We start from the raw sequence: 24,188 nt of genomic DNA on the forward strand, positions 1-24,188 counted from the left end.
TAATTTCAGCATTTCCTGACTAACTAATGGCATTATGGTGCAACCCTAATGTTCTCCGGATGGTTATAATTTATGTGGGGTTCATATATATATATATATATATATATATATATATATATATATATATGCTTATGAATACTTGGTTAAAATTCACCCATCATACTCTCTGACACAGTAATTAAAAACACCATGTTATTTGCCAATAAAAATATTTTTGCGAATTGGTAATTATTCTAAACCTCACAGTCCCAGCTTCCCTACCTCCTACTCCTGTTGTCTTCCTGTTCTATAATGTATAACACTAATCTTGATGAGGGAAAAATAAATAAGTAGCAGGAAAGGCTGGAAAGCTGCCAATCACAAAACCTCCCAAAATGGAATAACATCCAATCTGGCTCACCACATCTTCTCTGTGGGCATTCCTTTCCTGCCTTTTAGCAAAGCTTTCAGTATTCATAACAGCTGTGGAATTAAGCATTATGAACAAGAACAAGCCAACATGCAGCCTTTACTTTTCCCCATCAGCCCCAAACTATTCTGCATTGAGTTACAAAGTGAAAACCAGCACACTCTCAGATGGATTTAATTTCTATTTGGGCCCAATGCCAGACAAAGTTTCCCCATTGTTAAAACTCAACCCCATCTTTTCCATACCATGCATACAGTCTCATCTTTACCCCATCTTCCACACAGATGTGCACGCACACACACACAGAACCAGTCATTCCTACAATGCAGTACCAAATTCATCTCCCTGGCTGTCTTAGCTAGGCTCATTGCTTTCCCTAGCAAGCCTAGTAGGCAAGTAGGATCTGGTCTATAATGCAGATATTTAACATGTGGGAAAATGAAGGCTGCACAAGACACACATTTCCATGTCCTAAATACTGTCTTGATAATAAACCTTTTTTAATAAAAAATTAATTTTACACAACCATGAAAATATTTTTTAGAGGAGCCAGTTGTTCCACTGAAAAATAAAAGGGTTAAAACTTAATTAAAATATTAATGCCATAATTCAAAATACAATTTTGGCATAACTTCAGATAGTGATTCTACTATGGCATTTTGGCTTACAGAATCATCTAACACATGGATATCAGAATACAGAAGTATACAGCTTTCAAATGCATACAGAAAAGAGAAATGGGTAATAGAACAGTTAAGCTTTTACACATTAGTGGCAATTTTCTTCTCTCGTCCTCTTCCTATGGATGCTGCATGAGCAACTGCACTCTATTTTTATAAAGTGCAGACATGTTTGCTGCTATTAAAGCTAAGGCAAGTAGTGGAAAACAGGAGAGGAGCTAGATGGAATTACTGTGTTTGAATGTTTGCCTTCTCCTCTACCTTGTGCCATTCTCTACAAACAGAAGAACAGTGTAAATGCTAAAAGATAAATGAATAAAATGTTGATTTGAGACAATTCATGTTCATATTTTACTTGCAAAAAAAAATTGTCTTTTTCTGTTTGTTAACCTACAAAAATGCTACTAATAGTACAATGTGAAGAACCACATGTGTACTTTCTAAAGAATTAAAAACAACTAGATGGGACTAAAGGTCATTTCTTCCTGTACCGAGTTTTGTGTCCCTTACCCTTAAACAAGTAATAGAAGAACTTCTAGAAGTCTGCCTGCACATTTAAGATTCCCATAATGGTAATAATGTACAAAATTGTGTTCCAGTTTACTCTTGCCACAAAGTTTCGCAAGTATTGCTGTATTCCCTTCAGCAGCGTCTGACTAGTCTGAGTGTAAATAAATGGCACGCCCTACCAACAAGAACAGCATTCCTGCTAATAAAGCAAAAAATACTCCTATAGGAGCCAACATAAACGACCAGCCATAACGTACATAAACAGCAAAGTCTGGGCAATCCATTCTTTTCATGCTGGTGTAGTTTTCCAGATCAGCCATGGCCTGGACCCAGATGACATACATCACGACTACCAGCGAAAACAAGACACCTGGAAAAGAAACACCAGATTTTAACAACAGAGTGTGAGACAGATGCTGGGGGCATTTACTGTAAAAATCCATCAGTGCTTGAGATCCTGTCTGCATGGCACAGTCAGCCACCACTGGATAATTTTTGCCTTTAGCTTCCTCTAACTACCTCCATCTTGCTCTTGATTTGTGCTGAAAGGCATGCTCCCATGACAAAGGTGCTCTTTGTCATGGGACAAAGGTGCTATCTGGTTCTGGTAGGCAGACTTTTTTATGACGAAATTCATGCAGGTATTTACTGTTTTGAATTCGGGGTCAAGGTGGGGGAAGGAGGGGGAATGGAATGGGACAATCTGGGAAAAAAAATGTACTTTTGCTTCCCAAACTCTGGCATTGTTTTTAACAGTCTTATGGATGAGATATAGAAAGAAAGGAATGGGAAATCTTTCTATTATCTTCACCTCTCTGCATTTGCTTCTTTATTCTTATGAAAAGAGCTGTGTTTGGAACACAAAACTTCAGAGTATTCTACTCATTTTGCATGAAAATTCAAATATATTTAATTCAAAATCATCCACCTTTAGAAAACAAGCTCTTCGTAGAGGAACAAAACCCGACAATAATTAAATAATAACTATGAAACAGGTTATTAGTAATAACCTCAGATTGGATACAACAGTTTCCTGAAATTAATCCACCACATAATTCACAGCCTTTTCCCAACCACTCCTCTGAAAGGCCTTTGAATTGTTTATACATGATAGTAATAGGAGCACATGTCCTTACAAACTTTGATAATCTCCTTGTTACTATACACCAGAAGGAGACACAAGAAGTGCTTCCAAAGTATCAGTTGCATTCCTAATATTTCATTTCACGTTAGAGGAATGTGGACACTTGAGAAATGCAAGCCTGCAGAACAGATGCTCCAGAAGAAGATTTGCTGGAGGACCGAGGGCACGAGTCTAAATTTTTTGCATGCTTCAGCCTGTACCCATTTGCTCCCTGAGCTCCAGTTGTCACAGCAGAGTTACAGCAGCAGGACCATCTACTCCAACAATCAAATATTTGAGTGACACCACCCCGTCATGTTTTTATCCCAGAATGTTTACGTGCGTCATTAAAACACAATTCAGTGCACAGTCCTGGGAACGCTTCACTGCCAAACTTGAGGTTACAGGTTGTAAGTCAAAGATACTTGTGGTTTCTTCTCCATCCAGCTAAATACTTGCAATGCAACCTTGAACAAATGTGTTATTTGTGGCAAAACCCACAAGTGCACTTTGGAAGCACCCATGGCCAGGCATTTGCTTCCATATCCACATGTCTTGATAACCTTTGATGGTTACCTTTCCCCATCCCCAACCTGAGATGCTGCCTCACAACCTCTTTTCCCCACCCTTTCTGCCCATTTACCAGGGAGAAGCTGTTGTCTCACTCACTCCCTTGATGCCGGCATGTTAGATGCACCAGCTTAACCTGGTGATCTGGTGATCTTCCTGCTACTGCTTTATGGACAAAATATAGTATATTTACATACATCCTGAACATCTGACAGGTGAGAGCTCATGGCTCAATCTTTATAAACATTATCTTTTGAAGAGCAACAAAAAAACAGCTGAGGCATAATCAAAACATTCCCAAAGGATCTGCAATTTCTAGGAGGCTGAAATAATAGTAGAAAGACTAAATAAAGAAGGAGGCAGACATTTCATGTCTATGAAATACACTTCCAGGATTACATTTTTTGCTAAGGTTCAAATTCCTAACAAAGTTTGAAAAAACCCAACACTCAACTCTAAGAGGCATAAATTCAATCTTGAAAGTATTTTACCTAAGCAAAACTCAATTTTGATGGAATACAGTACTGTGCTTGTATTAAACATAAAACCACTGAAACAATCAGAGAGAAGGATTGCCTTAGGGCCAGACAAGAAGAATAAGAAATTAGATTGAAAACTCCTCAAATATAATTCAAATTGAGCAGAAGATTCCTATAATAGAACATCTAATGATAACAGGTAATGTGGGCAACATAGGAAAATTAGAACAAAACAGAGCTAGTAACTTTTGATTTAAAAAGTAGGAAAATTCAGGGGCAAATTCATAAATGGAGTTATTAGATATCTGGATTTTGTTCAAGGTTTCAAAATCTGAACAAAAATATTATAGACTAAGATTTGGAAAGATACATTAATAATCTGGAAAAATCCACAAGGACATTGGAATTTACCTCTTCAACTGGCTGTGTCTATGCATTTCAAACTAGTCCTCTATTTAATCTCTACATTGGGGAAAACGTAGTCCAAAACAATAATAATTACAAAAAGTAGTGATGTATATTCCCTTACTATAGCAGCAGGTAAGTATAACCAGGCCTTGCACATCTGGAAAGCCCTCTGGCATACTGGGTAGAAGCAAAGTTATGTAGAGCAGTTAGTCAAAAACATCTGTCATTAAAACAAAACTGCATCAAAGGTGCTTTAATCTAGAAATGGGCACCCCTTGCTTTTCAGGCACTCTGAAGCAACACCTAGGTGGTTAAACTAGAAACACCATGTAGGTGCAAAATAGAAAGCCAGGGCTGCCAGTGGTAGAACAGCTTCAGGGAATCTATCATCCATCGGGTGTGATTTCACAGCAAGCTGTTACACCTGTGAGTGACGAATTGTCGGGTATGGAAATTTTCAGAAGAAATATAAGTCAAGCAGAGATAAATGTCCTTCCTTAAAAGGGAACAAAAAGAAAGGAAGAGTATGTAAACCCTCTTTGTTAATTAAGGCACTAAAGGAGTATTTAAGGGTTCTCATTACCTGCTAATGGAGACTAATTAATAGGTGTATTACTTAGCATGTTCAATAAATATCTTGAACAATAGAATCAGGCTAAGTAAAAACTGACCATGTCCTGTTGCCACCATCAGTATTTCATTCATTAGCACTCCTTTTGTCTAATTTTCACAGAGTTATGACTTCACAGGAGTTAAGCACTTAGACAGTTTACTGAATGTATATTTATCCTGAGAAATCTGCTCCTGCAGTCTTGCTCTGACAATCTATTGTGAATGTCATGAACTCTCAAAGGCAAGCTCCAAGACAAAATTACTGAGATTGAAAAAAAAAAAATCCACAATTTCTTGAAGCAAATATTTTTAAGAACAGTGTGTGCTATGATATATTTCTACGTTTTTGGCATTTAGACCTGTTTCATAGAGTGCAGGCATCCTTTTGCCTTTGCCTTTTAGCAGATAAAAAATAGAACAGCAGTTGCATGAATCAGTAATGATGAGGGAAATTATTCCTAGAACATGAAATATGTCTGAGAGAGATTAAGACAAATAAATACTTCCCTCCTACTCCTTTTTCTTTCTTTTTTTCCATTTTCCTTTTTTTTTTATAAACACACATGTTTGAAACACAGCTCTGTGCAGTGTGATAAGACACGGACTTCTCTGAGGTCACTCTTTTCTGTCTTTCACATTCATTCTTTTGAATTTCTTTCAAACAAATACTTGTGCATATTGTAGAGGAGAAAGAATACAGAACCTTTAGAAATGTCTGTGAATTCAAGAAGCAGTTTGCTGGCCTTTAGTACTGATTCTTCCCACGTAGAAATGCCTTTCACTTGTCAATGGTGAATGGCTGTTTATGGCATGAATCTTTTACTATGCAGACATGAAGACAACAGGTGCTAGAAAGAATGATGTGAGCTTTTTACTTATGCCTGGAAGTTTAGAACTCTTTATCTCACTTGTGAAAAACTTCTCTGTGTGTGTATATTTTTTTATTAAATGCATTTTTCTGTTCTTGTCCTTATTTCAGATTCTACCACCTACCTTGGCCTCTTGTGACCTTTACTTAAAAATAATGTCTGGCATTCTCTGCTGAAGAACATGCAGAGGATCCCATGCAAAAGTTATGGGAGTAGGTACATGTCTCTGAAAACAGATTTTTTTCCTCATCTAGGATCTCAAATTAAAGTACCATCTTTTTTCACTCTTATGGCAGGAAGCAGCAGTCATACTTCTAATCTTGTTTCTTCACCAGGGTGTGATTCTGTAATGCTCTGTGCACAGCCTGGTATATTGCTTATTGGCATCAGTACAAGAGGAAGTTTTCACCACCACCAGAGAGAAAGAGGCACAAAGTAATTATGGACTTTATTGAAGGCTAAAAGATCATTTTATGGCAGCTTTCCCTTCTTTTCCTATGACCTTCAAAGCAACTATAAGGATTCTTACAGTTTTCAGTATCATAGCTGCACTTGGACCATCCTCTGATGTTGCAGACACGGAGATGAGGCTGCAAAGGCAGGACTCAAGTCACTGACTGTGGTATCATTGATCTGATACTTACTTTTCCCCACAGGTATTGCAGGTGTAGTTCCACCTGTGGCCTCAGGTGGTTAATAAGATTACAAAGTTTTGCTACTCCCAATTAAGGAAAAATGGGTCAGGAAAATGATAGATGGTGTTAATTGTAGTTATAATGGCCACAGAATGGCAAAGGTTAATATCCTAGGAGGAATACAGAAGGTAAGACCCAGAACTTAGAAGAACACGCTTCAATCTGTGCAGAGAACTGGTAGGCAAGATCCCAAGAGACGCTGCCTTGAAGGGCAAAGGTGAAGGGGCCCAGAAGAATCTGATGTTGCTCATTGACAATTTCCTTAAAGTAAAAGAATGGTCCCTTTATGTGTACAAGAATTCAAGCAGGTCTGGCAAAAATTAAAATTAACCTCATACAGAGCTGCATTAGCAAGAACACCGTCATTAGATTTGAAAATACTATTATCACCCTTTATTCAACACTTGTGATATCATATGTGGTAAGCTATGTCCAGTTTGGGGTCCCCATGTGAAAACTGAGATAAACTGATAAACTGAGGTGATGACCACCAAAACATTTAGGAGAATGGAGAACAAGTGGAGGCTAAGCTGGGGATTCTAGAGAAGAATCCAGCCTTCATTTTTCTAAATAGAGTTATAGAAAAGATGGGGATAGATTTTCAGAGACCTACAGACTTGACAGGATGAGATGAAATAGTCACAAACTGCATCAAGGGCAGGTAAAAACAAGGAAAAAAGAAAACGTTTCTCACAATGAAGTTGGTAAAACTGGGACAAGCACCCAAAGATGCTGTGGAACATCAGCTATTAGAGGTTTTAAAAACTTGATTGGATAAGGCTCTGAGCTGCCTGATGTAACTTTGAAGACAATCCTGCTCTAAATGGGATGTCAGACTTGATTGCCACAAGAGGTCCTTTTCAACGTGAATTTATTTGTGTCACTCGGGATCTCTGTTTAGGCTTCTTGAATGGATCCCTCCAAAAGGCAAGTCTATCCACCTTATCACAGAGAAGGTGAGGTGTCCATCTGAGTGTTTCTTACTGTTAACAGTAGAAATGTATGCAGTTGGTTCATACAAAACAGCTTTCAGATGGCTGAACAGTTGGCAAGAATCTCATTCCCAATACCTCCAGCTACTTCCTGAACTCTAAGACATCACAGCAGATCATGCTACAAACTGCGCTCTTCAGTTGAGGGAAAGCTTTTATCTGCTGCTAATTTGTAAGTTAAGGTTGCAGAAGGATAAAGATATGTCCAATAACAGGTATTAAAATTATTTCATCTAACTTATTTTTAAGACATGTCATTAGGAAAATGACTTTTTGTTCTTCCTAAGAAGAACTTCTAACTTCCAAAGAACAGTCATCCTGTCTAACTTCCTTCTCAAAAGACTATTCTCTACAGTATAACACATACTTTATTTTGTGGTAAGATAGCATCCAGGCCCCTTCAAAACAATGTATATAAGTCCCTTTTTTCTTCAAAGCAACCTGCTGGTTTCTGTCTTAAAAGAACTCTAACTTCATTAAATCTAAGTCACATTAATCTAAGTCATATTACACCTTCTGATTTTCCCATTAGGTCTGTGTTTAAGTAGATGCACACCCTGGCTGCATCCTGATCACATGTTTGAGAAGTTATAAATACACACCACTTCTCATCACTCTCCCCTTCCATGCCCTGCTTCGATTTAGCAGGCAGTTAAATGAACAGGCTCTAGTCCTGAAGGAGATAGGCACAGGAAGGGATCAGGGCAGCAGGGACACAGTAGAGCATATCACCCTCTTCTGCATCAGATTCTATCTTATCTTGCTCTCTCTTGAGCAAGCTGAATGGGTCCTATTTTCTCCTGCCACCACTATTTTTTTTTTTTTTTTGACAAATTATAGCAGAATTTCACTAAAGATCTTTGCTTTTCAACAACAGAAATGGTAATAGTAAAAATAACATAGCTTTTTTTTAAAGCCCTGATTGAGAACAGTCCTGAAGTTGAAACATGCTACATACAGAGAGAGTAAAAAAATCAGGATTTCCTTTGAAGAACATTTGCTCTATAGGCACAAAGGGTGAAAGGGGCAAAGACACAGACCCAAGGTCACACACTGGGATAATAAAGCTCACTTAACTTCACATACCTAAAGAAATAGTCTCTCTAGATTCTCTTAGTAAAGGAAAAAGAGGTGTAGGGTTCCTCCATAGCACATTCATCTGATCCAATTAGGCCCCTCTTTCAGTATGAAATGAATCCCCAGCTGGGGGAACTTCTTACATACCTACTGTTTTTACTGCCAATGAATGTTATTGCCTCTTGCAGGCCTCCTAGGGAAGCCAAAGGAGGCTAGCACAGGCTTGGGGATCTAACTTTCCCCACCTAAATGAGGGCAGATGAACTGACCCAGAGTGGAGAACACAAGCATTGCTTTGCACCTCTGCTAGTCAGTTCCACATCTTTCAAGTGCCCTTTTCCTCTCAAACAGCTTCTGCTACTTTCTAGTGACAGCTGAGGTTTTTCATGCGTTACAAATGCAGAAAAAGAGCAAAACTCGCATGGGCTCTTGTCCTGCAAATTAGTGACAAAAAGCATTGAAATATCTTAGAATCTCCATCAGCCTATGAATATTTTTCGTATGTCTTTTAAAAGTGTGGAGGAGTAATTCTCAAGAGATAAAATGTAAGTATGCAGGATTTTCTTCAACTGAAATATTATAAAATACTTCCCACACTTCACTGAGAGTCCTTTGGAAGGGAATAATGATCACTAGCTGCATATAAAGAGCTTAGAGGTGCTGCGGGTAAGCAAGGTCAGGGGGTCAGTATGAGAAGCAAAAAGAGAGCCCAGGCCTTGTGGTCCTGACATGGGTGGCTCTGCCCTGTAACACAATATGTTCTCACAGGGCTGCCTCTCACCTGGCTTTTAACCAAGGAGAACAGAGATGGAACACATACTATCATTTACATCCTATATAACTATATCTTACACACCAGTGTGAAATCTTCACAGACTTTTCAAGGTTAAGCAAACAGCGTGCCAGTGAGCTGTCTGTATCAGCTGAATCCTGGGAGGGTGCATCCTCCACTGTACATGTGGCTTATGAGGAAGGAGGGAATTCAGTTATTTGTTATCTTTCATTTGCAGAGGTTTAGAGCTCCTACTTACTCATACATGACTACTATTTTGTTTAGTCCTATGACATCCAAAGCATTTTCCTGTATTGGTCATGTATATGTGTTCTATCTCCCAGCTTCTACAGAGTCTACTGTAATTATCTTTTGCATCACTGATAAAGGACAAAACCCTCTCCTTAGCTAAAGCCCTTGAGAATCCTATAAGCCAACATTCTTAAATATGCATTCTTTTTCTGTTAAAAAAAAAGTAGATTGAAATTGCAGTGTAATTCCATTATTTGTCCTGGATGTGGGGTTTTTTTTAACCTTAACCCAAAAATAGCTTCATGACTAAATAACTGTGCAAAGAACCTGTGTCCAAGACAGGCACTCCACAAGCAAAAGGATAGAAGCATATGCTTTCTCTTTCTTTTAACCATGATTGATATCATTTTTGGTTAAGGAAAATGGAAGAAATAACTCATCTTTTCTGCTCTATAATTGACTGAGCAAACAGTATACCCACCAGCAATGATGAAAAAGCCTCCTCCTGCTTTGTATAGAATGTGACTGGCAAAAGGAGCTGCACAGATGATGAGGAAACTAGCTGCCACAACAGTAAGAACTCCCAGGAGCATAAGAACTGTCCAGAAACCTCGATAAACTAGAGAAAAGGAAAAAGGAAGAAAAAGAATACAATGCTTTTTAGAACTTACCCAAGTTGGCTAGCAAAGATTTTCCTTTCCCCTTCTTTTATCATTTGCCTCATTAACAAATGAAACATTAATTCTATTTTGCATATACATTAGATATCATATGGATCAAAATAGGTCTGATTATCAGTCCTTAACTGATGATCATGGAAAACAGCATGCAAGTTATTGTGAATGAAATCCATCTGCTGAATATTTAGCAATACCTTGAATGATAGCAACCTGACCAAACTGATGCTCTTTAGAAAATGGTACAGCAAAGCTATAGCAGTGATTCCTTGGGATAAATGATTGGACTGACAGGATAGAATTATTTTACCAAAATTGTGTGGAAGAAGCAGAGCTGCAACATCTTAGTGCCCAGACTATATCACCAATAACAATCTGTAAGTTCCTTACAATTTACAGCTGGATAATGCTCCTTATATATAGTCATATTCAGCAGAAAGAAGCTTAAGCTAGGAACAGGGAGAAACTAAGAAAATGCAAACTGTATTTCTGAAAAACATCTAAGTGTCTTAAACCAGCCTATTTCTGCTCTAAAGCTCTTTGTATTTTATTAAATTTAAAATGTGATGTTTCAGAAGCCCGTTAGGCAGTGCCAAGCAGTGCTGAATTAATGGATGCAGCTGGTGATAAATGAGCTGAGAGTTTTGTGACATACTCTGGCCAAAAGAGTCTTTCTAACAATTAGTTTTTAGCTGGTTAATTGCACATCCATTTAACAAAGTCATCATTTTACAAATGCTACAAGAGTGACATAAATTTCTCCCATGAATTTAAAAATTGGTACATTAACACAACCCATTAGTAAAATTATGAGTTGTAAAGATCTCCATCGCCAGATCTGAAAATCTTGAAGCACTGACAATTCAGTCAGTGAAAAACATTTCCACCCAACTGAGGGAAAGCATATAAGCCAGCTGGCAAGTCAGGAAAAGTGTATCACAAAAGAAACTGCCACTTATCATCTGACAGCACCTACTTACTGTTATGGAAAAACACAACCAAGCAACTATTATACTGGTTCACATCCTGAAAGATTCAAATTCATACAGCTTGTTAGAGACAGCTATTCAGTAATAATTCAGGTTTGCTCTCATCTGAAATCTGAAGGTGCACTAGGCATTAGCAGCTCATGTTTCCCACTAATGTATTCCAAAAGTCTATGGTTTTTAACTTGACCAGCTTAACACAAGTTAAAGTATACATCATCAGCCTTGTAAATGTATTAGCTAGATCACACTCACCACATTACATTAGCCACACTTTTTAAATAACACCCTTTTTAATCCAGGCAAACATTCAGAGACATAATTTTCCGCCACACTGATCAGCAGATTTGGGCATAAAAAGGATGAATGTGTCTGAGAGTACCTGGCAGAAGGGTTAAAATTGTGGTTTGGTTCATATCCAAGTCTTCACTTCGCATAAACAAAAAGTTATTGGAATAGTAGGTAAGAAATAAGGCTATGGCTCAGCAAAGCAGTTAATGTGTGTTTTGCTTTAAGTACTATACCTCTTATGGGATTTAGGCACCTATTTAAAGTTAAACACATAGTTAAATGATTCACTTAATGCAAATGGACAATGAATGGAGACCTAGAAAGGTAAATCTCTCAAGTCTTGAGTTTCTGAAGCAATTTCATATTATTTTACTCAAGGGGCTACTTTGATAAGCTTCATTGCAGTCTCCAAGTCCATGGGACATTACTTCCTCATTTAAAGCCTAATACCACTAAATCAATCTATAACCACCCAACTCTTTTACATGGGTGGCCCAAGGTACTTCAAAGTCATACTACATAATAGGACATGTTGGCCAAAATGAACCTTGAAAAAGCTTTCTTGTATATTATTATGGTCAGTCACCTAATTCATGTAGCAGTGTTTCTATTTTCTGAATGGAGGAGGACACGAGATTCTCCAGCATTGCAAAACCAACATCCATTTTCATTATCCACTCTTCATACAGAAAGCTTTAAAGTCCATTTTTCATGAGATTTCATGAGAAAAGCTTGATTTGATGCTCAAATATTCTTAGAAATAGAGTACAAAAGAAGTACAAATGTAACTGATGGAAATTTGTTTCAACCTCTCTGTAACTATAGAAAAGAAAAGCTGTTTCTCTGCTCCAACACTGTAACTATTTTATGCATTATGTGGGAAATAGATTTCACCTAGCTATCCCCCTGACAGAAGCTTCCATTCTATTTCTCCAAAACAGTTATTTACTCTAAAGAATCATAGATAAAGTCTGATTATCCTAATGCTTGTTTAGTAAGCTAATTCAGTCATTAAACATCAATTAAAGAATAGATTGTAGTTGATAGGTACAAAATCTGCTCACAAATCGGTGACTTTTCAAGCAAAATACTACCCCCACTAATCTGCAAGGCAGAAAGTCATTTGGTTCATTTGTGGCACAGGTCTGAGGAAACACCCAATAAGCACTTAGACTTTTACTTTTGTAAGAGAATTTAAAAGCCATAATTTTCCTGCAAATATGGCTTCAGTTATTTTATAATCTGATCATTTTTGTTTAGATCACATTTCCCATCATCTCTGCCTAGATGGGCAAGATCAATTTCTACAGGCTAGTCATTCAAAATTACAGCTCAGCTGTCATTTAGCTTAGCTGTCATCTATAGATGAACACAAAAGAGCTGGTTAAAATTAAATCTTCCTAAGAATGAAATTACTCTTCAAGTCAAAGACTTTGCTGCTCTGAGGCTGAGACACACAATGATATATAAAATGCAACAGAAGATGCTGCTTTAAAGACGATACTTTTCCTTACATCCCATGAAAAGGGCTGACACTGTGATCCAAACAGTCTGTTTCTAGAAATAAGGTTCAGTGAACCCATACAAAGTGTGTCTATACAAAGTGTTCACAGAAGTTTGCACAATTTCAGGTCTCACTGAGGTATTTTATAGGATAGCCCATGTTCTGGTCCAGATGAAAAGGAGTACCCTTGTCTCTTCCAGATACTTCACATATATCTTAGAGTTATCCACCTCAAATACATGCATTATTGCAAGTTTTTCCTACAACAGAAGAAATAAAGTACAAGCACTATTGCAGAGTGCAAAATAAACATATCTGCAGTTTTTAAAATCTTAGATACCATTGCTCTATGTTGCAAGAGTGCTAAACAGGTTTTGTAACTCATCTTGGTAAGCTACCCCTTTGTTGAGTACAACATTTGCCTAGGAAATGACAGGCAGACCTAAAAATAAAAAAAGACTTAGTGGAAAACAGGAGTACACACAGCTGCACCATCAGGCCTGTATAGGAACATTATATTCCTCCAAAATTGCATGACCTGTAGTTTTCCCTCACTACTTGCTTTTCTTTCTAAAGATCCTAATTTAGGTCCTTCCAGAGACTTGCATTATTTGAAAACTAGAAGTATCTGGGTCTGTGCAAGGTCACAAGTTTTGGAGAAATGGGTGAAAATTACCAAAAGCCTTATTTTCTATTATAGTAGATCCCAGCACTGATTACAAACTGAACTTACAGATTCATATTTTAAGATGTTACTGATACATGATATGAAAGAGAAGCAATAATACATTTGAAAATTTACAGAGCTGCGTCACCTACAACACACACTTGTGTAGCAGTCATGGACACATCTGGAGCTCTATAACAGTTAGTCAGGAACAGCCTAGCTAATGTCACAAAGCAACACCCTTCTACTGTTAGAGATGTTAACATCAGCATCATGAAAGCATTCCAAGCATTCCATTTCACTGCCCTTGCTGACTCAAAGTGTTTTTAAAACCCAGCCATCAGTCCGTACAAGTACTGTGGTCTACCATAAAAACCCAGGCTACTTAATCTTAAATTTAATATCAATATGAATTATTAAGCACTATAAGGATGAAAAGCCTTTTGAAACATGTGTTAGTACAATGCCACATAAAAATTTTCAGGGGTAGGAAAATGATTTGGAAAAGTTTCCTTGAACTATCATGGACAGGTTCACAATCAAAAGGGAACATTTCCTGTGATCTGACAGCAGATTGTATTTTAGAATGTGCGGTTTTTTTACATCCCTATTTAATGTAAGAGATATTGAAATGCTTTTAACAAGAGTTTTGCTACACACAGTGCCAATACAGTGAAAGGCAAAGTGCCTGAACTGCTCTCAACCAGGAGCATCTTCTCTGCAGATAAACAAATGTAAGTGAAATACCTATCTCAGCAGCAGCACAGGAGACACACCTAGCCACACAGTAAACCTTGCAAGAAGTTTCTCAGCTTCATTTAGCCTTTACTATCCCTTAGTAATATTTTTTTTTTCAAAAATAACTTTAACAGTAAAACAAATACAATATTCACAAGACGGATACACTTCTTTTTAAAATGCTTCTTATTTTATAGCTGCTAGGGGGACTTCAGAGATCACACTTATAAATGTACTGTATTACAATCTCTCATGGGCAATTATATGACTATTACATAAGCGCATTTTTCTCCCCTAGAAATAGACTACTGCTAACATTTCACATGTACAACTTCGATTTTCAGATTTCATGGCTGATATTTTCCAGATTACTTTAGGTTAATTTCAACCCATTAACAAACCTGCCAATAAATTTGATCTCACCATTTTAGATTTAACAGTTGCTGAATCAGATTTTTACTTCAGTTCTATAAACATTGTGTATTGTCCATTAGGCATTACTTCAAATCCTGGCAATGTGCCCATGCAATAGAAATACCACAGTACTGGACAAAATAAGATACTAATAGTTAGGAAAAAATACTGGCAGCTACAAATCAGAGTATTAAACTAATGTGCCAGTGCTGCCCTATTAAAATACTTCCACTACAGCTTCAAAACGTGTTGGGGTGATTTACAACAGTTAGGGCACTATTGTTATTTCCAAATTAAGTTGAAAAAAATCCCCTCAAAAATAAAAACAAATGAATTAGTGACTAAGTGTTAGATTTTTCACTTCTTACAAAAAATCTCACTATAGCCAATGGGACTATTTCCATGAGTAAGAACTTCGCACATTTTTCAAAAACAGGCTTAGTATTGTCCTATAGTAAAAGAACTTTAGGAAAGTGTGATAGCCCTTTGAACATCAGTGTTAAGTAACCTAATGAATGCATGGATCTAGCTAGCAGTGAATTAATATTAAAAATATTATAGTATTATATTTTCAGAATAGCCTGATGGGGCAACTAATCTGTTTATGATTATGCAATAATATATCTATTTTAAAATATATAGGTTGCTGCTGTGGTATTTCTATTGCATGGTCTAATTTAAATTTTTTTATTCCTAGGTTGTAGTTTATTGCACTTATATATGTGAATCATCATAAAAATGAATCTGCTAGCAACACAATGAGGCGCTAAGTCGACTTAAGAGCTGCACACTATAAAAGTCGTCACTCTAAACCTCTGTACCATCACAGAAAGTCACTACAGTCAGGCTTCATCCGAGTTCATTTAGAACCTGTTTCAGGTTAAGATAAATGATATGGCCTATGAATTTCTTAAAGTACATTAACCATAAATGATGGATCACACAGCTTTTGATGATACCTTACACTACAGCTAGGGGAAGTCCTCCCCACTCTGTTAAGATTATTTAACAAAACCAATGAATGCACAGAAACATTATAACCGTGATTAAAAGATATAGCAAACTTCAATTTCGAAGCAGTGCTACCTAACCCTGTGAAGCTGGTCATGCATCTAGTAATGATTAAAAGGTATCAGATACACTAAAGCATGCATTCAAACCTCCAATATAAGCACCCCATAAGCTTTTCTGTCTTAACATTTCCATCTAAGGCTGTAGTCCTTGACACCAAGAGCTCATAGTCTAGGTTTGTACATCAGAATGGACCCAGCCTTTGGTCTAAAGCTTTGTAAGGCAGACTGAAACACTAAAGCTCCCCTTCTCAATGCTTTAAGATTTTTCGGAACTAAACACAAACACAAACCCAACATACAAAAGATGTAAATAAACTAAGAGAGGATAGGTGAGCCTGTTTTGAATTCTAGCCTAGAAAAGCTCTGAGCCAAATTCCTACTAAAACCAAAGGAATTATGTCAACAGAGAACTTGGTCCAGACACTGCACTCAAAAGGCACCACAGATTTCATGTTCCTCAAGCTTATCTTTGCCTGAGCTTTTCTAGCTGGATGGTGACACGGCACTCCAACAAACCACACTTGTAGCTCCACACAAGTGACTGCACAAGGGGCTAAAATTAAATGCAAATTCTTCTGCTAAGATCCAAATGTCTCTTAAGCCAAATAGTATGCAAAAAATCACATGCCTTTACTTGTTCAGCAACTAACAGTGCTCTGAACAGAAAGAGATTTTTAGAAAATGTGTTGTATACATTTGATTTTTCTAAGGAAGTTTAAAGCTCTTTATTCAGTTGTTTCTTTTTCTATGAAAGAGCAAATGAACGTGACAGAAAAATTCTTGTTATCTTGTTATTTTGTTAAAATAGAACTTGATTGACTCACTAAAAATACAATGATAAACCTGGGGAGGAGAGTTGGGCTTTTTATCATCCCCAAAAGAGAATATGTCGAGAAAGCTATGTGCCATAAAAATGGTAATATTTTATCAAGAAACAGTAGCAGAACCAACAAAGGGGACAATAACCTCAAATTTTTGGTAGTGCCCTTTTATTCTATGCTTTGCTGATGCAAAGTATTAGATGCAGACAACTGGATATACAAATCATAAATGAAATCTTGTTCTTCCTGAAAACAAACTGGAGCCTTTTGCCACTGGCTTTATAGAGAACCACTTCCTGCACTGGGAGTCAAGAAGAGGATAACCTTCTAGCACTTCTTAATTTAGCAACTGCAGTTGAAGCAAGGTTTTTAAAACCTGTTTGCCAAATATCACAGGCAGGATTGTCAAATTAGACTAAAGGAGAAACAAGTTTTGAACTAACAGAAGAGATGATGACATAACCTTCTTCATAAAAAGTTGTGAAAGACTCTTGAACAATCATAACTGTTCTAATAAATAACTCAGCTTGGATGCTGAAAATGAAATGTAGGCATAAAAACCCCCAAACCATCTTCAGTTTTAATGAGCTCGAAAGCAATCCAACTGTATCTATTTATATAGCAGGAATGGCTCTGAATATACTCTACCTGGGCCAGCATCTATAGTACAGTTCTGCCTACTTTTAATCTCCTAATATGAAATATAGATAGGAAAATTATATTTGAGCAGTGGTCCTTTTGGCAAACATTAACTAAAATTAATTAAACTTTTGATGATATTCCTTCTCCTTTTCTTTTTCTTTGTTTGTCCACTTCTGTGTAATCATGCAATATAATTTGAGGAACCTTTGTGAAAGTATGAGTGAACAGTGGAATACAAACTCTGTCTAGGCTATTAGGAGCTGATGACTCTGTCACTTTCAAATGGAAAGATAAACTGTTCTAGATGTGCTGTGAAGTTACAGATTAGGTCTCTGAATGGTGAGGTCTGAATTCTTCCTGGACAAACAGTTCATAATTTCTAAAGATTAACAGAACCATTATAATTCTAGTTTATTTTTTTTCATGTCTACAGCATAAAAATTGGATTCTAAAGACACTTCAAGGTTAGCAAAAGCATAATTACAGCTTCAGGACAGGAAGGGATCACTTAAGTCCCTTAGACAGCAAGTTCAGAGACATGTAGCATGCACACATCACAGGTTGTTTAAAAAGTCATGTGAAATAGGTATCAGAAGTTATTTACTTTACATATGTTTGCTTAAAGCTCTATGATTAAATTTTCCTGATAGTTTTAAGTCATTCCTCATTGTTGTAAAGACAGGGCTTTCTAGGCACTATTCAAACATAAAGTTTTCTATTAATGTTTATCTTTCACAAGTATCTAAACATATACTTATATGTATCTCTGTTACAGTACAAGAGTTTCTCAGTGAAGTATATCTGAGTCAGTTAAATAAACTCAGATAGCATCAAGGCTCTGCTCCTCCTTCCTCATAAAGTAAAAATGCAGTAGATTTCCATATATGTTTATTCATTTAACAAAAACAAAAACCAAAAAAATATCAAAACAAAACAAACAAAAAATTCCAACCGAAACCAGTTTTATTGAAATACATGACAAGAAGTACTCGTTTAATGCATTCAGCCTAAGGAAGATAATTACTATGTTGGAGGAAAAAAAAGCACTAAAAAGGAAATGTCTTTTTTTTTTCCCAGAAATTACATCCATTCTGCCATCATCCTTAAAGCTAATCATTATTTATGTGTTTTGTTAAACAGTGGCTTAAATATGCATGTTGTAAAATTATGAGAAGTATGAAATACCAAAATTCTGTTAATTAAACTGTGTAGAGCGATAAGGCTGTTTTATTTTGAAGCATTCAAATTGTTTTCTTGAAACCATGGGCATTGTATTCATTTGCACCAAACAATACTTACTGATTGCAGAGTCATAGGAGGTGGAGTTGTGTTCATCTCGGAGAAGAGGAAATGGGGACAGGTAAGCATGCGTACAATTCTTAGAAGGCGACTGGTTGGCTAAAAATGAAAGAAAGCTAAAGATTAATATTTTACTGCCTTAACAATAATGTGTGTCTGTTCTTCAAATGAGCAAACTGAGCTTCATAGGTCAAGATTTCAGGTCCTTTCCTAGGCAACAGCTTACAGAATTTGGTTTTGGTAAGAGATACAAGCCTTGTTATCCAAACAAGAATATTCCTTAAAGAGCAATACAGATTTGTACTCTGGCACAATAAACGAGCCCTGCTGAAAGCACACTGCGATTTATATGTGATGCATATAAATGCATGCATATGTACCTTTCTCATTTGGGGGTTAACTATGTTCTTCTCATTATTACATGTGCAGAAAAAAAACAACCAAACAAACAAAATCCAAGCAATTACTTTTTCTTTTGTGAAAGAACAATGAAAATATCAAGCATCTTCAGAAAGTTTACAATGGCCACAAGTAAGAGTCTAGTCTATAGAATGAATATCCTCCAGAAAAGGGTAATTTCACCCTTTATACTAAATACTTCTAAAAATATCAACATCTTCCTGGCAAAAGACAAAAGCTGACTGTAACTTAAACACCATCTAAGTTTCAGATTCCTGACCACATAATTTTCCAGATAAATAATGAGGGGAAATTAACTACAGTAAATATTACATTTTCCACCCAAGACAAAGCAATATATTTAGCAAAATATGGGCTATTCAAGTCAAACTTGTATGATGGCACCTGCTTTTCACAAGGATTATGAAAATCTCGAAATAAGGTGAGGGAGCTCCCTACCTCAGAGGGAGTGTCAAAGACTGAAGAAGAAGTTTTGCTTGACTTCTAATTGGGAGATTTTGGTTGTAAAATACTATCTGATCTTGTAATTCTATCTATCTTAGAATCCTGGATGTAGTGAAAGAAAGCAACAGGTCATCTGTGAATATAAAAAAGAAACTTTTCTGGAGATTATGTGTCCTACACCATTTTCACTGTGGAGTTCCCATTCCCTTCTTAACCCACTTGTAGTCAGTTAAGAACAGATGGAGAAACTCCCCAAGCAAAAATTCATGGACCAGGCTAACCACTAAGCTCTTTTTTCCCTACTTAACAGAATTAAAGCAACTGTTTAACAGTAAGTGGTAAAAGACTTTGTAGCTAAGAATGGACTCAGGTTAACAGGGCATCCATAACAATCACAGTGTAATCTGATCGCTAAACTTGGATCATTTTGTCCTGGGGTCTCCTATAGATTACAAAAGCACGTGTCAAGAATTTATTTTAGGGTAGCTGAAGAACCTGATCCCCAAAGAAGCCATATGAAATCTAATGATTCATAAGACAGAAGGAAAAACAAAAAACACACCAAACCCAAAAAATTTTGAAAACAAACTACTGTAGATAATGTAAAAGGAAAAAATTACTTACTATACCAAAAATTCCACATGCTGCCATTATTATCTCCTACATTTCCACTAAACCAGCACCTCCAGAAGAAACCTTCATGATGGAAAGTGGCCTTCTCTCCCTACAGAGGAAGGAAAAAAAAAAGCCATTACCATACAATTTTTTAACTGTTGAAAGAATTAAGTTCAATTAGATGTTTAGTAGAAAACACCACCATCATAATGACACACAACCTGTATGAATTTAGGTCAGCTATAGCATTTATAAACAGTCATTCTTCTTTTGAAAGAATATCATATTGCAAAAGCAGTATCACAAAATAGAAATTCATTTTAGAGCTGATTACAAATGATTATAAGAGGTTTTGAAGCAAGCTTGTAAGTCTCCAGAAGGTCAAAATGAGTATATTCAAAAGTATATACAGAATTAAATTCTTAGAAAATAAACAAAATTTGTATTTTCAAAAGTTTATATAGAAGTAAATTCTTAGAAAATAAACACATTCAAGAATTCTATGTATATAATTCTCATTATAAATAAAAAGTTCATACTAACCCAAGCACCTTCAGGTGCTTGTGAACAAGTTCCTATTTCTGTAGCAAGAAGCCAATAATCAGTTCCAAATGCCACCAAAAAAAGCAAAACCCCCAGAGCTGCAAAGAAGCCTCCAAAAAATATCCCCACACTCAGTTTCATTATTGAAGTTCTTAGAAAAAAAAAAAAAAAAAAAAAAAACCTTAATAACTTAAAAGGTTAGCAATAAAATAAATTTAAAATAAATTATTGTGAAAGTAACTAAAATACTGTTTGGAGAATACAGCTCATATGTAAAGAAGCTTCTCTTCACTTTCTGCCTGTGCCCTTCTTCCCAATGCCCTGTGAGTCGACTTGTGTCTCCAAATTTGTGTTCCATGTGGCTGACTCAAGTCTGACAGATGAAAAGGGCCTTCTATTTTAGGACACTGATGGCAGAGCTTTGCTCTGTTTCGCTGTCTGGGCGAGGCCAGTCAGAAATAGCTGACCTTCCCCTAACTAATCAGGGATTGACTTGAAATATTATTGCAGCTGGTGCATCAACACCAGTGGAGATGGAGTTGCAATGGATCTGTCGATCTACGTGAGCAGCGTTACAGAGCACGCAGTACTAGCAAAGACTTCCAAAGTTCAGGCCTGGTGGTGAATGTTTCCTTAGCTGCTAGCAGGAAAAGAAACACCAACAAAGAAGTTACTATAAGTCATATTACTAAAAGAAGGCTGAGTATTTTTTAATAGAATTTTAAAATATGGTAGCCAAAATGGAGAGATGCCTCTGAAAAAATCCTATATAATAAAAATAAAGTAATCTTTAAAAATTTACATCCTATCTTTAAAGTAATAACTTTAGCAACACTAAACACAAAAACAGCTAAATGCTTTATTTATTTAGATGCATCTTTTTTCATAGATCAAAACTTTATGCAGTTAAAAATTCCTTCAAGCACCTGATAAAAAACTTCAATCTTTTTAAAACAAGAAGTCACTTTCCCAAGAACATGCTTTGGCCATTTTGGAAAGTGATGAAGTAAAACATTTAAATTACAAGGCTTTTTCAACAACTTCATTTTATGCCAAGCAGGCCTTCCCATTAATCTCTCATGACTTACAGGGAATGCTCCTATAGAAATGTATAGAGTTTCTATAACATGCACCAGATCTTAGAGTCCTTACCCAATAAAATTTCATTGGAATTATTTATCACCAGAGTAGAATTTTCCATTGATATTGCATACTGGAAGTGCTGGGCTCAAGAGAAGAATTAAGCCAGTTTATTCCAGAAAACACTTGCCACAACATTTTATGGCAATAGACTTAGGACTCCAGAGGGACTCCTACTTTCAATATGCCTGTATTGGTTTGGACAGTGCATCAGCATGCTTGAGGACAGCAAGGAAAACACTGTTTCTACCACCTCCCTTCATTTCTACACAGATGAACTGGTGTTGTGTCCTCAGTGGTTTTATACCACTACACAATCTGCCCAACATCATATTCACATTTGTTATTAATCATATTTTATTCAAACCTGATACAATACTAATTTCATACACAAGCACATCTAATATTTTGTGGCCTTTTTGTACTTCAGGGTTTCAGTGTATGCAGAGCAGCAAATGAATATTCAAACAGACTCTTTTTGTCATATTTGCTTTTCCCAACAGCCACTGATGCAGTTCATTTTGATACAGCAGAAGAGAAGCGTTTGGAAACCTAATTTTGAAAAGTGATGTTTTATTGCTCATTATTAAAGAAAACAAAAAATCAGGAAAAATAAGAACACATAGGATGTGCTATAAAATAAAATAAAAATGATTACTTGCAATTTGGAATAATACTTCAACTTTTAGTCAGCCCTGAAGTGGTCAGGCAGATGGATTAGATAATTGCTGTAGGTCCCTTCCAGCAAATATTCTATTCTGTTCAATTCTATTTTAATGTGTCTTAAAAAAAAACCCAAAAAAAGTAGGATTCAGTTCAGCACTAACATGCCCAAATTTAAACAATTTCATACAAGCTAAATGTCTTTCCATCATAATCAATAGTGATCACACTCAGTGGAGCCAGAGAGCAGTTCATTACAACCTAGATTAGATTCAAGGGCTCTGCTCAGGCACTTGGGCAGACACCTAGCTCTAGACAGTTCCTGAGTATCCTGCTGGCTCTCAGATGGCATGCCAGAAGGGTTTATTTCCCTCTCTGTTTTAAAATACCTGCTAGCCCCACACGGGATCTTATGTGCCCCCTCTCCCCATGGATGACACCAGGACCCAACATGATGGTGATGAATCACATCTGGAAAGAGCGATGTGGTGGCCTTACTGTCATCTCCCACAGTCGGGTACTCCAGGATGTCTAAGGCATCTACATTGGGCAGGCAGGTACCACAAGGGACTTAAAGGAAGCTGACACCTTTCTTGAGTGCCAACTACAGGCCAGGTTGACACCACCTGTGCCATCCAGGCTACCTCTGAAGCCAGGTTCCATTAGATTGTCAGACCATCCTGGAAGCACCACTGAGTGTTTTAGCCAGACCTTGATCAACTCAAGATCCCTATTTCACATGGAGATGTTTGAATGCAAAGGTCTTCATCTGCAACTGAATCCTACTCAGTGAACTGGAGTTCCCAACCATTTTGCTGGTGTATGGGTGGCCTTAGAAAGCATTGACCCAAAGTTCAAGAATTTCATACAGTGAAATTCAAAGATATAGATAGTCACAGCACAAACAAAATCCATTTTACAAAGATCTTAATGATATCTATTAAAAATTAATTCTAATGCACTGTTTAACACTATGCCACTTAGCTCATCCTAAATAATGGGAGGTCTTATAATGTCACAACAGTGAACTTTTCCAACATTAAACAAGAAGTAAAAAGAGAACTCTAGACCCCTGTCTCAGCCACTGAACCACAATTAATAAAACAAACTACCAAAAAATATCAAATGGCTAGTTCCAGTCATGTTGCACCTACCTGCCCTCAGGACAGAAATATGTCAGTGACTCTGTGAGCTTGTTTCTGCATGAGAGCAACTTACTCTTGTGAGTAGCTTCACTGAAATCAGTTTGCATGGAAAGTTTCACTGAATTCAAATGACAGCTGAATTACTGCCTGTGCAGTGCAAGTATTTATTTTTAATATACTGTACATGCACTCTGGTCTCAGTTTAGCATGTTCATCCTGAGAGGATCTAATTTAATTATTCTCTTTTATATTTATGGCACATTCTCTGGCAGTGTTATCTTCCAAATACTCTAACATCACCAGAATTATGCCTGTCTATGTCAAGAATGAAGCAGAAGCCATGTTAAGACTTGTTATGTCAGCTTAAAAATTCATGTTATCCACCACTTGAATACTCAAAGAAAGTCTCAGGGCCTTTTTCTTTAATTAAATTAAATTCTGAAGGTTCCTCAATAGAAGAGAGAAAATTTCAAGGGAGAGAAAACAGGGCCAAGCTTATCAAGGCAAAAAAATCATTATTTTCTATCTTAAACGAAGTAATTCTCCAACTCCTTTCAAAACTCCTAAATTTCTGCAGAAATACTGTCATTTTAAACCAAAATTACTTAGCCAAATTTATCCCTACTATAATGACAATGAAGTAATTAAAACAGCTTTA

At 36.7% G+C, this 24,188-nt stretch overlaps 1 protein-coding gene and 1 long non-coding RNA gene across 3 annotated transcripts in view; one reads left to right on the forward strand and one right to left on the reverse strand.

Moving 5' to 3' along the window:
- Window positions 1–883: 883 nt before the first annotated feature.
- TMEM182 (transmembrane protein 182) overlaps window positions 884–24,188 on the reverse strand; it is a 31,171-nt gene continuing 7,866 nt past the window's right edge. The window contains exons 1-5 of one of the 2 annotated variants that reach the window (XM_053970581.1): window positions 20,583–20,723; window positions 20,049–20,148; window positions 18,561–18,659; window positions 9,930–10,067; window positions 884–1,969 (exon numbers count right to left, since the gene is read on the reverse strand). In XM_053970581.1, the coding sequence (XP_053826556.1) occupies window positions 1,746–1,969; window positions 9,930–10,067; window positions 18,561–18,659; window positions 20,049–20,148; window positions 20,583–20,723 (702 nt within the window). In that variant the 3' untranslated portion in view covers window positions 884–1,745. Of the gene's footprint in view, window positions 1,970–9,929; window positions 10,068–18,560; window positions 18,660–20,048; window positions 20,149–20,582; window positions 20,724–24,188 lie in introns of those variants that run through there. The other variant, XM_053970582.1, reaches the window with a different exon arrangement.
- On the forward strand, window positions 13,894–22,338 carry LOC128803521 (uncharacterized). The gene is made up of 3 exons (XR_008435740.1): window positions 13,894–14,307; window positions 18,570–18,621; window positions 22,226–22,338. It is a non-coding gene; the product is annotated as an uncharacterized LOC128803521 (long non-coding RNA).

The sequence above is a fragment of the Vidua macroura genome, chromosome 2 (assembly GCF_024509145.1).
Source record: "Vidua macroura isolate BioBank_ID:100142 chromosome 2, ASM2450914v1, whole genome shotgun sequence".
Lineage (NCBI taxonomy): Eukaryota > Metazoa > Chordata > Aves > Passeriformes > Viduidae > Vidua > Vidua macroura.